Source organism: Manacus vitellinus, unplaced genomic scaffold, assembly GCF_001715985.3.
Source record: "Manacus vitellinus isolate BGI_N305 unplaced genomic scaffold, ASM171598v3 scaffold_11_pilon, whole genome shotgun sequence".
NCBI lineage: Eukaryota > Metazoa > Chordata > Aves > Passeriformes > Pipridae > Manacus > Manacus vitellinus.
This window is the reverse complement of record NW_021938895.1, coordinates 9,291,623-9,306,191: the sequence shown is the minus strand read 5'-3', so window position 1 is coordinate 9,306,191 and position 14,569 is coordinate 9,291,623. Positions and strand designations below refer to the sequence as shown.

Below are 14,569 nucleotides of genomic sequence, written 5' to 3'. Positions count from 1 at the left end.
TTCTGCAAGAACTGCACAGCAGGTATACCACTGGCTAAGGGGAAGACAACAGGATATTCAGGAAAAGCAGCATAAAGCAATAGAGGTTTAAGGAAATTATATCACATAAATGAAGAACAGTGACAAGCTATTTATTTATTGTCAAGATAATGACCAAAAAGAAGTAGTTGTTGCAAAATGAAAAGCTGAAAAGAAATTATACAATCCTTTACACTGTCTTGTAAAGGATCTTCTAACTTTCTTTTACACACCCCTCTTCATGCCCAGCCCTGACTACCTGTCTCTGTGAGGACTGCCAAATAAATCCCCAAAGAAGGCTCCAGCACAGGCACACTTTGGATGTATTTTGTTGGTGTTGTTGCAACCAAGACTGGTGCAAAACCAATCAGAAGCACTTCCTGTGGATGGTTCTTAGCCACCCTGCCTGTGTGGTAGCATGAATTTCAAAAGTATCAAAGAGTATGCCTGTGCAGTTGCGTTCAGCTGGGATTTTGCTGACTATCTTCAAGCTGACAGAAATAAACATTTGGCAGCTCACAGCAATTTTTTTTCCTATCTTCTCTAAAACCTCTGTTGTATCATACACAACCTCTGTTGCTCACAAGCAGTCTTCAACTTTTTGTGTTCACATCAAACAGTTACAAAGCATGAGACTGGATTCAATCATAATAAAGGGAAATGAGATCCCCTTTTTCAGCTGCCCATCCTCCCAAAATGTTTTAAAAAATCCCAAGAAACAACTTGGAGAAGTGAAATGAAGATTTAAGCCAAGAGGTTTTAGTTCCTCTCATGTTTGAAGCATGAAAATGAGACTGAAGACCTCAGCTGTTTGTCAAGTTCTGTAGCAGCAATGCATCAGGAGAACAGGTTGTGTCTACACTCGCAGTCAGGCAGAGCAGGATAGCAAAAGTGCACACAATGGTTGCACACAAGACTTTCTAGTTAAGTCTTCTGGAAAGGGACGTGTTTCATATGCCCCAAAATCATTCTGAGAACCCAAAAAGCACATGCTAAGTTATGAAATTCAGATTGCTTGATAACCGCACAATTTTTTCTAAAATTCCAGAATAATTATTTCAGATTGGTGACATAAGGCAAGGAAGAAATTGGTATTAAAATATTAAAATCAACTTCTGATTTCAATATTTTATAAAAAGTAGAGAAGGGCTGAAGACCACAGAGCACTAGGATGAAAATAAAACAAACCAAAAACACCCCACAAAACAAAATCCAAACCTAAGACACCACCTAAAAGCTGGCCTCAAGTAAAAGAATAAATTCAAAACCTTATACATTATCACTGGCCTGAAGCTACATGAGACTTCACCTGACTACTCAAGAATTCCCATTCAGTTTTGCTCTAGTTCCCCTAACTTCTTTACAAATACTTTCTAGCTCTATTTTGCCAAGATAAATTGTTAACTGCTTGAGAATTAACGTTAATTGAGTCTGTGAGGCACCTGGATCTTTAAATATTGGATAAATAATGCACAATAAGCTCCAAATACAATACACCAAATATAGAAGATAAAATAGACAACTATTGGTTAAGTAGTTTTAGCAAATTGCTCATTCTAATACAAAGCTGTTTTGTAAATAACATACCATCTCTTCCAGGTGTTGTTCCTTCAAACAGCACTCCATAAAAGATTAAAAACATGAGGCACTTAATTTAAAAATAAGAAAAAATACGCTACACAACTACATTGGATTTGCGCATCTTTTTCATTAGAAAATGCAGATTAAGAGTCCACTGAGAAGATAAAAGCAAGGAAGCTGCAAGTTGAACAAGTAATTAATTGGACCTTTGTAAGTGCCTAATATGGAACTGCCACTCTCATCCACATGCTATGAAGCCTCACTTCTTCAAACTCTTTCATATTGTGTTTTTATCTCTACTTACTCTAAGGAACTTTCTCTTCATATTTACTTTATTTCTGCAAAAGACATTATCTAAAGAACTCATGGATGAGAACATAAGTAAACCTCCTGCACTCAAAGAATCTGTGATAACAAAAGGATATTGCATTGAAGTTACTAAATAATAGTAGATAATATCAGGATGTAACATTCACCTAGTGACATACTACAGATATATGCTTAGTGAACAATATATACATAACAGGTAATTCCAACAGAAACATTAAAAATTATCACAACCTATTTTTATTAATGCACTGACAAAATCTGTGCAGGTATAGATTTTATAGATGCAAAGTAGAAGCATAGTGTTCAAAACCTGAGGTTATACAACTACTCTTATTCAATATATAAATGGCTTTTAGAAACCAATTTCTACTAGCTACATAGGTGGAAACCTGCAAACATCTAAATATGCTCTTCAAAAGCTTTATGAAGAGATCAGCTGAAAATTTGCTTTAAAATTATATTTAAAGCTTCTTATTGCAGAGACCTCTTCCTTTGACAATATGGCAACTATTCAACTGTGACTGTCCTCAAAACATAAAGAGTCCAAGTCATACTCATGACTTGTTCACAGCATTAAGTACCTGCATGCAGGTGTTAATTAAAGGTATTTTTAAAATGATAAGATAGTACTATCCTATTTCTTTCCTTTTTTTCTATTCTGGATTTCTGAAAGGTGAGATAAAAGCATGGTAAATATCAGAATATATGTGGTGAAAGCTTCAGGATGTATAAATGAATACAAGGAAAAAGTATAGTGATATACAGCAACTTTAACTAAATTATTAAGAGTAAAATACAGTTTAACAACTTTTTTTAAAAAAACTATATGATGCTTGGGCATACCTCAATAGAATGCAAGGGCAGGTTTAAAGGAGATGAAAGGAAGAGATCAAACCTCCACCTGTGCTCTGATTTCCTTCATCCCTAATTAACTTTAATATTAGCAGCTAACAAACGAAGAGTTAGAGATTCAATTAAAAGCTATAGATCCATTTATTTGAGCAACATTTCGTTTGAGTAGTCAAATAGAAAAATCTCCAATTGTAGCAGCATTGCAGTGTAAATCTCTAAAGCAGCTGGTAAATTATCCCTTCTAAAGGTCGGCATTACTTTCATTTTACTCTCCTGATGTAAAGCTTAAAGTAATTTTGTTCTAAAATAAATAAACAAAATAGATATTACTTACTCTGCCAATCCTAGTATTGTTTCTCTCTTGTACTGTGCATCTGCTGTAAATCTCTGCACATCCACTCCTTTGCCAAGTCCTTGCAGAGTCTGAGCTTGAGTGAAATCCAGTAGTCGTTCATTGTAGTAATGCAGCTGATTTATCAAAGTGGAGATTTCTTCAGGCCAGTCTGCACAGCCATACTGAGTAACATGCTTTGTGACCATCTGAATCAACTCCTTTGGATCAGCCTGTGAAAATAATTGACAACAAACTAAAAAAATTCCCGCAAATTCTGAAAAAAATTTATCAATCTATAAATGATCCCTGTGCTCAGAATTAATAGATTTGTTTCTGTTTCTGGGAAACTTTAAGTAAAACAGAAGTTCAAATTTTCTGTAAGGGCTATTTGCTATGACATTAAAATTTATCCTTTTGGAATGCTTTAGAATATTCCATGATACAAAAATTAAAAACAAACAAAACAAACAAAAACAAATAAAACTTATTTTTCTGTGTTGAAAATTACACATCAAGTGCATAGTTTATAAACCAATAACTTCTGTAGTCAAAAACCCAGGCAGCAAAGCAAAAATTTAGAACACAAAGCAAATACAGTTTGCATGTTTGAAATCAATAAGAAATGCACGTACATTCCAAATTATCTCAAGATCTGTACAGTGGCTATGTCTAGTAACCTCCACTTAAACAGAGCTGTCAGTAATATGAAAGCACTCATCTTACTCAATACCTTGATTTCTCTATTCCACGAAAAATGAAGCCATTGGAAGTTCAATGCCAAAAGGAAATCTGTGACACGTGAGGAAGGAGTGCCTACAAACGAGCCACCAAAAAATACCTAGGGATGCCAATATAGTTGAAATATTTTCTAAAAGAAACAACTGATCCAACTGCTGTGAACTCAAAAATGTTGAGTGTATCAATATATTTTGAGTTTTTTATTACAGAATGATTCTGCTAAATTAGAAGCTAAACTCATGAACAATAATGAGAGTGCACAGCAGGGTAAAACATGGCAACAAAAGTTTAAACCTTGAGGCACACTTGAATTTTTCCATGACTTGCTGGTCATTCTAAATTGATTTTTTTTTTCTTTTCAAGTCTTAGTTGACAGGCTGCTCATCAAGTCACATTAAATGCTACAAGGCATCCTTTCTCCTCTCCACATGATACTCCTCTGAAGCCCTTTAAACATTGCAAACTCATTTATTTTATAAACAACATTGGTAGCTCTTTCAAGGTTGCTTAGAAGATTGATAACAGCATAATAAAATCTCCGAAAAGAAACAGGCAAGCAGAGCAGTGCCTCTAGAACACAATTATATCAGCTGGAAACCCATCCACTGCTTGTTATGTATCCTGGTATCTCACTCTATATGATACACTAGAAAACAGAGCATGGAGATAGGCAAAGACACAAGACAAGGAAACATGTTTAACATAATCACATAAAACTTCTAGTCCACTGAGAAAGACAGGTCCCTCTGACAATCTGTGTGAGTGAATTTCACAGAATCACAGAATCAACCAGGTTGGAAAAGACCTCTGAGATCATCAAATCCAACCCTTGACCCAAAACCACCCTGTCAACTATACCATGGCACTAAGGCCACATCCAGTCTCTTCTTAAATACCTCCAGGGACGGACGGTGACTCCACCACCTCCCTGAGCAGCCCATTCCAATGTCTGATCACTCTCTCTGTAAAGAATTTCTTTCTAATGTCTAACCTAAACCTCCCCTGGTACTCTCTTTTGCTAGGTTTTTTCTCTCTCCATTAAGTCCCCATTTGTTATATTTACCTAAAACCATCTGTGTGCACTCTTCAATGCTGCCTGTTTGCTCAGAGGAACACTATGTGGAAATAATGTCTTAATAACAACAGATTTAGAATAACAGAAATATTGCACTGTATGAACACCCATGTATGTATATCCATACATTTGTAAGCCAAAAAAAAAATGCAAACTCTTCAGTCCAGAGGATAAAGTTATACATTTAGATTAAGAAAACACAAGTGGAGTGTTTTTACTGCAAGCAGTTGCCAAGGATTGTCTTGAACTCTTCGCCACCAAAAAATCTTTTAATCATGTGTTGTCCTCTTTCGTCTTTTACAAAATCTATGCTCCAAGTTATCATAGCATGTGAATCCAAAATTAGCTTAGAGATATCCCACAGTCTGCTTCATGCAAGAATATTCTTGCTATCTGGTATCTAATTTGAGACTTACTAAGGTTTTTTAATCTGTAAAAAACCACACTTTCCCAAGCGGCAGTTGCTTACAAAACTCATTTACTGGAATGACACACGTTTTCATTCTCAGATTTGTCTTCTCTCTATACATCTAAAATGTTTTCTCAAATAACAGTGCTGCTTGTACAGTATTTATTAGGCACTCAACACAAGTTCAATGAAAAAAAGGAAAAACAGAAAACTAAAGTGTTTGGTATTGAGCTGTATTTTATAATTTTAAGTATTCATTCTTTAACATCATCACATTTTTAATAATACATGTTTTTAAAAGACAAGCACAACTATTTCTACATCTATTAGATTTCTAGTTCAATTAGACATGATGCTTGTTCTAATAAACATAACACAAAAAGATCATTATAGTTGTATTGCCAGCTTTCAAAAAAGTCTTAACAGTTTTTAATTGAGAAGACCATAACAATTAGCTACCAATAGCAGCTGGTGATGAAGAAAATCAGCAAAATCAGTAAAGTATGACTCTTACTGCAGCATTCACAGGGTTTACAAATTCTTGAACTTTCTTCAAATTGTAGCAGGCACTTGGGAAAAAATATAAAAAACTCTAAAGCAAATTGTGTAAATACGAATTCATTTTGACAGGTAAGACCAATAACAAGCCATATTCAACTTGTTCCCTTTCTAATGTTACCTGTCAAAATCCACACCAATAGACCCCAACCAGCACTATTCTCTCTGTTGGTTTCTCAGAGTCTTTCAGATAGAAATTGTGTCTACGTGTCCATCTCTCAGCTTTGTCAGATAAATATCTCCAGTACCTCTGACACTTGAACTCCCTGTAATCATTCAGGAAGGGTATTTTGCATACAAACACACAGCAGGAAACAGGGTAAGTTTCCAGAGAAGCCACAAGAGCTGACCCTTAACTCGGAGGTGTCCCTAGCACTGCCAGGGAAAATCCCTCATGAACTACCTGCCAATGCATTTTATTCACTTATTGGGCTAACACTGTATTTGTGCTGACAGAGGCCTTGCTTGAGAATTAAGGAAAAATAAAAGTTGGACAGAACAGAAAAAATATAAAGTTAAGCATAAAGTTAATTTAATTTCATGCTGTTAGATGTGATTTACTCACCACAGATCAGTACAAATTACTATCCCTACTGCACCACCAGCCATTAGCAGTAAGCCTCAGCTGGGGAACAAGGTCGACCTGAGTAGACGTTTTAAAGCAGTTATTTCTTTTTGACCGCCCTCTAGGAGTGACACCTGTGAAGTCCATCAAAATCTGTCACTGTGACATTATAAAAAAAAAATGGTTTTAAAAAGAGATAGGAGGGTTTGATCTTGGAATTTCTTCACCCTGATGCCTAAATTAATCTTGCCAGGATTTTTTTTCCTGGCAAGTTGCTGATTTTTTTTCTTTCAAATCTCTCTAAAAGACTTAATTCAGCCACACATACCAGGAACAAACAAACAAATAAAAAAAGTATGAGTTTTTCTCCTATTACTCTCCTGCTCAGGAAGTGGCAATAATTTTACAACTATGGTAAGAGAGATAAATATTAAAAAGACATCATGGAGATACTAGATCACTGTAAGGCTACTTAGCTTGTTTTCTCCTTTTAAGACCGAGAACCTTTCCAATTGTTCTAAAAGAAATATTATTCTTTTGATTTTGTTTTTAATGTAAATGATCTAGAGACTGCAAATGATCAGAAAAACTGATGAGAAAAACTGCTTAGATCATCAGAGGCTAATCCGCTCATAATCCTCCCAAATACATTATTGACATTGTGGACCTTTCTGGACTGAAGTTGCAAAGCATTTCCATCACCTTTGAACTGTGATTTTTTGGCAATGGTCAAAAGCCACAACTGTGGTGAGCCACAGAAATACGAAGGGGAGAGCAGAGGGCATGTTCCCTTGGGTCTAGATCCTTGTAACACCACACTTGTTCTACACCATTTTAAGTGATCCTAGAAAGAGATTGTGCCAGAGAGGGAGACATGTACACCAAGAAAAACCCTCATGGTTAGCAAAACTAGATGACAGCACATGCCCAAGGGAGAACACGGAGCAGGGTGTAACGTTCCTGCTGCAGACACAGTTGTATTATGCCCACGGCCCTGCCTTTAATTGTAGCCCATCGCCAGTGCTACTAAGGGAACCAAACCACACCTCTAGAAAGGATTTCTATTTAAGAAAGGAGAGCTCTCCCTAATCCTTGCAGCAACTACCACAATCTGTGTAGCAAGAGATTCAATGTGCTACAAATTTGATGGAGGGGAAGGCAGGAAAAGAAGAATGAAGTGAAGCACATATAGGTGATACTTTTCCTCACATACTGGAGGGGAAAAAAAATCACAGGAAAGAAACAGTTCACTCAAGAAGTAAAATCCTGAATGTGCCTGTTCACTTGAGAAGTAAACACCATCTCTCCATAGGACAGTATTTCATTAATTAAATTAATGACACTTCTCTTTGAGACTGTTGCCATGCTGTGAGTCAAGAATACATTAACTTGGATACTGCACCATGTGATGTGGGGTGGCCAACCTTTCAGATCTCAGTTGTCTCACGTCTGATCTGCTCAAAGAAAAAGAGCAAGTGTACAGCCAAGATGGAAGACCAGGACATCTCAGAAATAAAACCTGTACTGTCACATCACTCAAGTGCAAGGATACTTAACACTCTTTGTCCTTCCACTGCTGCAGCTACATATATTGTTGAGTGACAACACAAGTTTGTTCAGGGTCAGCTTTTACAACCATTTTTGAAGTGGATACAGGAAGCAGCAGCTCATCACCCACAAGTGAAACCACACCAGGTCAACATGTAAGAATACCTACTAGAATACCTTTTATAACCTAAAAGATAAATCAGAATAAAATTGTACAAACTTATCTAAAAAATGAAGTAGAGAGGAGCTAAGCAATAAATTCACTATTATTAAACCTATAGGTCATACACATTCAGATATTAAAACAATATTCTGTTTCAGATTTTTAATGATCTATCAGAAGTTTTTGTAACATACTCTAAAGTCTCAGGTATATTTAAGTATAATGATTTTAAAGCCTGTCCATACTCATAAAAAATGCTTCTCGCCACAGTATGTGATCACACAAGTGATGCAAACAAGCAGTTTCCTACTCTGCTAAAAAATGTATATCTGGATTATGTAGATCCAGGAATGCAGCTGTGGACTTCAATTCCCTAGCTTCTCTTCCCATCTTCACCATGAATTTCATCCATATTTCTCTTTTTTTCCAAAAACTGAAACAATGTTTTAAGATTTCATTGCAGATGACTGACTTGTATAAAACAAACACTCCTTGATCACTACACTGCTGCAGGAATCAAAAAATAAGGCAAAAGGCTGCTGCTCAGTAATATAACATAAAAGTAATTGGAAAAGTTATCCAGGCAGTTGTTTCTACAGTTATGTTAAACGACTTGTGTTTGAAGAGCTGAACAAATTGTTCTAGTGCTCTGTTTTCATAAAATCATTGAATGGTCTGGGTTGGAAGGAACCTTAAAGACCATCTAGTTCCAACACTCCTGCCATGGGCAGGGCCACCTTCTGCTCAAAGTCCCTCCCAACCTGGCCTTGAACACTTCCAGGGATGGAGCAGCCACAGCTTTTCTGGGCAACCTGTGCCCGTGTCTCAGCACCTCACAGTGAAGAATTTCTTCCTAATATTTAATCTAAACCTACACTCTTTCCGTTTAAAGCCATTCTCCCTTGTCTTGTCCCCACATGTCCTTGCAAAAAGTCTCTCTCCAGACCTCTTGTAGCCCCTTTAGGTACTGGGAGGTCCTATAAGGTCTCCCCAGAGCCTTCTCTTCTCCAGGCTAAACAACCTCAATTCTCTCAGTCTTTTCTTGTAGGAGAGGTGATCATCTCTGTAGCCTCCTCTGGACTCACTCCAACAGGTCTATATCTTTTTTTAGGTTATAGACCCCAGACCTGGTTGCAGTACTTGAATCCGAAAAATCGGTCTGCAAAACTGCTCAGAGACTTTTTTTATCTTTAAGCAGCAAGGTATTTGTTTATTCAACGTTGGGAGCAAGCCAGCTGGCATTGGACAAACTTGTTCAAAAGCTTCACACAAAATCAGCATTTTTATACAATTTTCAGATGTGATTAAATGCATATTCAAGTGATTATGACATCTATCTATACATATTAATAACAGGTGGAGTATAGGTGGAGCTCAGGCGGGGCTTGGGGCGGTCCTTCTCTCGGCCCTCAATTTTGGTGGGACATCCGCTCTTCATCCCATGGGTCTGGGGGCTAATTCTCGTCTTCCTCGGCCTGACCTCCCTTCTCTTCTATTGTTCTTGACCCGCTCACTGAGGCTTGGAGAAGGCCTTGGCTCCCAGCCCATTTCTTCTATTCAAATGTCTACCTTATCCTACTGCATCTTAATTTATTACCTCTAGGCCTATTCTATGATTCTTTTACCATTCTTTTAAGTTTTGGTCCAGCAAGTAGAACAGAACAAGCACAGATTGTTTTGGATGTTAGTAGCTTGTTAGTGGGCCCAAATTTCTTAGTTAACTCTTTTGGGCCTGGCCTCCTGTTTCATACTACAGGTGGGGTCTCACCAGAGCAGAGGGGCAGAATCCCCTCCCTTGACCTGCTGGTCACGATGCTTTGGACGCAGCCCAGGATACAGTTGGCTTTATGGGCTGTGAGTTCACATTGCTGGCTCATGTTGAATTTCTCCTCAGAGAAAGACTTTTTTGCTTTGATTTCCAACAGCTATTGCAACAAGTGAGGAATAATTTGTCCCAAGAGAAGATGCTTTCATAATTTATTTTCTACCTTGTGTTCTCTTACTGACTCTCTCTTATTGAGTAAGACATTGATAAGTCAGGTTTACATAGAAAAATCTCATCCCATCATTTCACCTGACAGCTGTTTTAGTGGAAATAACACATGATATATAAAAGGTTGAAGTGTGAACCAAAGGAACACCTCCAAAAATAGACAATTACTACATGGCTTTGAGTGAAGTGCCTACTAAATTAATATTATATGATTCATTTCCCATTTGCAGTCAGTATTATTCTCAGTAAATAATGTTACCCTTTAGATAATTATCCTAACCTTTTGTCTATCTTCCTTTTCTCTTCAAAAAAAGGAGAAAAGTGCTTTCTTTTTGAATAAATTATGTTATTGTCTATTCTTTTAGAATGTCTTTAATCTCGACCTATATGGCAGTAGCTGTAGTCATATACAGACTTTGGGATAAGCACACAGTCCTACTTGTAAAACTTGACTGCAATATGACACAGTTTTAATTTACGTGCAATATTGTATCCTTTTAATTTGCACAGTTACTTGACTGGATATGCGCAAATACTTTGTGCCTCTTACTAATTTACAGTTTGAAAACTATATATTCCACAAGCTACAAAACACTTCATTTATTCTTTCCTGACAGCTATTAAAATATGAGAAGTTAGATATTTTTTCATCCTAATCCAGGGACTGCTAGCGCTTCTGATTAGAAGCACAGACTTCTCCGTGACCACCTTCTCTTATTGTGATGTACATTTTCATGAATAGCTTTGTCAGCTAAATATAGAGGCCAGTCTAGATTTAGCCTCAATCCTCCAAGATGAAAAAACAAACAAACAAAAACAACCCAACAAACCAAAAAACCCCACCATCAAACCAGCCAAACCACTAAAAAACAGAGATGGAGAAGCCTACTCTCTCACACAATGGAAATTCAGTTACCTATATTGCCAACTCAGATGAATAAAATTTTGTTAAAATGGGGTTTTTTTGCTCTAAGATGACTAGCAAATTTCAATCAGACTGCTTGCAAAGTTCATGATGCTCACTGACTAGAGAAGGCAGTTATAGAAGCTCGGAAAACAAATGTAAAACAGAAGATAAAGCCACTTGACTAGGGTAAGACTGCTTCAAAAAGCTGCTGGTCACCTTTGTACTGTTTCCCAGAGAACAAAACGCTTTGAGAGAAGGAAAGGATTAGTACTTATCCCAACCACCTCCTTGCAAGAAAGCCACAAATGTATCTCCAGAGGAACACGGGCAAGGTAGACCTCAACCCTCTGCTGATATGCAAGGCTAGTTTGAAGATCCTCTTTTCTAAAAGAATATTTCTAAACAGATGACTAAAGTACAACAATACTCTGTTTCCAGAAGTAGGATTTAACAGAATGGCTCATATTACCCTTGAGAAACAGAAATAAGTAACACTTGAAGATCACTTTTCATAAGCACACTTTATCTTGAAGAAATGAAATGAGCTGGGAGGTAGTAGTAAACAACTATTTAACAATAGATCTTTCTGAGTCACCTAAATATTATTTGGTCCTAGCTAAGAATGGCAGTATTTTGTCATCTTTTATGTTTAACAAAGGAAGATGAGGATCTGTGAAACATTACCTTACCCACAGCAAACACATCTCAACCAAAGGAATTTAGTTGAGACAATCTGGCTGCAATGTTCCTAACTGATGCATTAGTAAGTACTTTAGGGATCATATCAGAAGATGTTCAAAACTAACCACCAAGACTGCTACTTCAGGAGAGCTCATTTGAGCTTTAAGCTTTTGGACATAGCAGTTTAGTCAGTTCTTCATTTTTTAATAGCTTAGTCATTCACTCATTTAAAAGATGTGTGATTACATGTTGAGATATCACTGAGCAATAAACAAATCAATGAGTAAAACTCACAAAATGTGACATGCTACAGAGGAAACTAAGAGTGCTAAAAAGTGTCTGGAAAGTGACTTATAAAGAATGGTAAAGCTGATAGCAGAAAAGTTCTGGAAAGTCACTCAAAATCAGAAAGCCAAGTAGAGAAGTGGTAGGATCACTTGATGAAAAGGTGTGGAAGGAGCACTGATGGGTAAGTCCATAACAGTGTATGTAAATCATGAGATCTTTGTGCCAGCCCTGACCACTGAAAGTGTGGGGGGTAGAGAGCTCAATATGATCCAGATGAGTTAGAAGAATCTGGAAAGTGTCAGCTATACACTTGCACACCACCACAATCAGATGGCATTCACCCTTCAGTTCTCAAGGAAAACAAATGTGAAATTCTGTTAAATGGCAGGTGAAGGTGCATCAACGAACATTATAAAAAAATAGTGTGCCAGAGTGCCAGTCTCATCTGAAAAGACAGGATGTAAAACGAATTCTCATAGGGATGACAGACCAGGAAGTCAAATGTCCATCCCTGGCAAGATGGTAGACTATATAAAAAACTGTAAGACCATTGATCATTAACAGATTGGTGGGAAAGAGTCAGCATGGCCTCTGTAAAGGAAAATCCACTTTGTTCACTTGCTGGAGGGCTATGAGGGTATCAAAGAGCACATGGACAAAAGGAATCCTGTGACAAAATATACACAGATCTTTTCAAATACTTTCACAGGTTTCCCTACCAAAGTCCAGTCTGGAAACTTAGGTTGCCAATAGATTGGAAGAACTGAAATCCAGTGAAAAGAGAAGTAAAAGCTTAGAGACCATGTTTCAGATAGGAGAGAGCCAGCAGCAAGTCTTCAAGGGGTAGATTTTTATTTAGAATCCCTTACTGATGACCTGAAGAAAAGATGACCAATAAATCATCAATAAATATTTTGGTGGTTTTTTTTTTTAAAGTTAAAGAAAACTTCTCCCAAGACCAGTTCTTTGTCTGCCAGTTAATGTCTCATTCATGGTGCCTTCTGCCACTGCCTTCCTTTTCTCTGATTCTCCTCTCTGTCACAGACTCCACACACACGAAGGAAGATCAATGAGAGAGAGAGTAGTACAGCATAGATTCAAGGAGTTATACACTAATCTATCCCAGTTTTGCTTTTGGAACTATCAGGTATGCACTGGACTTGGAAACAGAAGCATACACCAAATGAAACAGACTCACTCTCCAAGTATTAATGAGTAATAATACCTGAACATGTATAAGCAAGCAGCATGGTACATAAAACAATAAGAAGTATTAGGCATAAAGAGCATTGTGAAAAGGAAGTGGAACAACCTAAAGACCAGCAAAGAAACTTGAACTTGATGCAGAACATACAACAGAAAATTCAAACACTGAAGCAACAGGGAGAAGTTACACTGCCAAAGGAAACTTGTTAGTTTTCAGCATCACTAACCAAACAGAAAGAGGGGTCAAAGAGTAGACAAGGGCTTGAATCAGGACTTAAAATGGTAGTAAAAGTAAAGGTCAAGTTTTAAGTCCATCATAGCCCAACAATAAACTGCACTACCATTTTACCATCTACAACAGACTTAGTGCTACCCATTGCATTCATGGATGAAAAGCTGAATGTCCAGACAGAATGAAAAAAGTCTGCCTGACACAGTTTGTCAGTTTTGCACGTTGGTGTTAATAAACTCCAGTAAAACACCATGCACACAAATCCAATTTTAAGATTAAAAATGTATATACTATTTCTAGTAGGCTAAGTTCATAGCCTACTATGAATGTGATAGGATAATATCATTAAACCCAAGCCAATATGCAACCATTTAATGAGCATTCAATTTCCAATGAGAGATTACCTCATGTGTATACACTTAACTTCTAGCTGTGCTACAGTGCCATGTAATCAGCTTAAAGCCATTAGACATTATAAAATATGGTTAATACATCTGTTAGCCCATCAGATACGCCCCTCTTCCTGCATACAGCCTTCTATACACTACTAATTTCCATTTCAAATTAAGTCTTTATTTTCAACATCCTATATTCAGAGTATTACCTAAAGCTGCAGCATATGGACCATAGCTGGGAGCTTTGCTTCTCTGGAGTAACAGAACAGTATTTGTAACCTTAGATCAACCAAGAGAACCATCTTGGGAGCCAGGTCAAGCTTGCAGAATGAAGCCCCATAAGACCAACAGATTCAGTCCCAAGTTCAAAGCACTCTGCCTTTGACCTAATTCTGCCTCTTAGAGAGGTTGATAGATGCTTTCCAAAGCAGCAAGCAACAGAAAAGGGAAGCAGGTAAAGTGCACAGAGCTCAAGTTCACTGTATAAATCTACCCAGTCACGCAGTGGTTAAAAAGCCAGTTATATCAGGCTACTTAACTCTGTGGAACTGAACTCCCAGCTTCTTCACCAACTCCAGGCTGCAATAAAAGCAGCCTGGAGCTTACCATTTCAACATATTGCCAGCTGCAATGCACAAAAGGACAGGAATCAAATTCACTTTCTTGAATGAAAAGGAACATGTAAGGGAATAAAAT

General features: G+C 37.3%; 1 protein-coding gene across 1 annotated transcript in view; it reads right to left on the bottom strand.

Moving 5' to 3' along the window:
* NBAS (neuroblastoma amplified sequence) overlaps nt 1-14,569 on the bottom strand; it is a 165,790-nt gene that overhangs the window by 66,718 nt on the left and 84,503 nt on the right. The window contains 1 exon segment of the mRNA XM_018088939.2: nt 3,116-3,345. Coding sequence (XP_017944428.2) covers nt 3,116-3,345 — 230 coding nt within the window.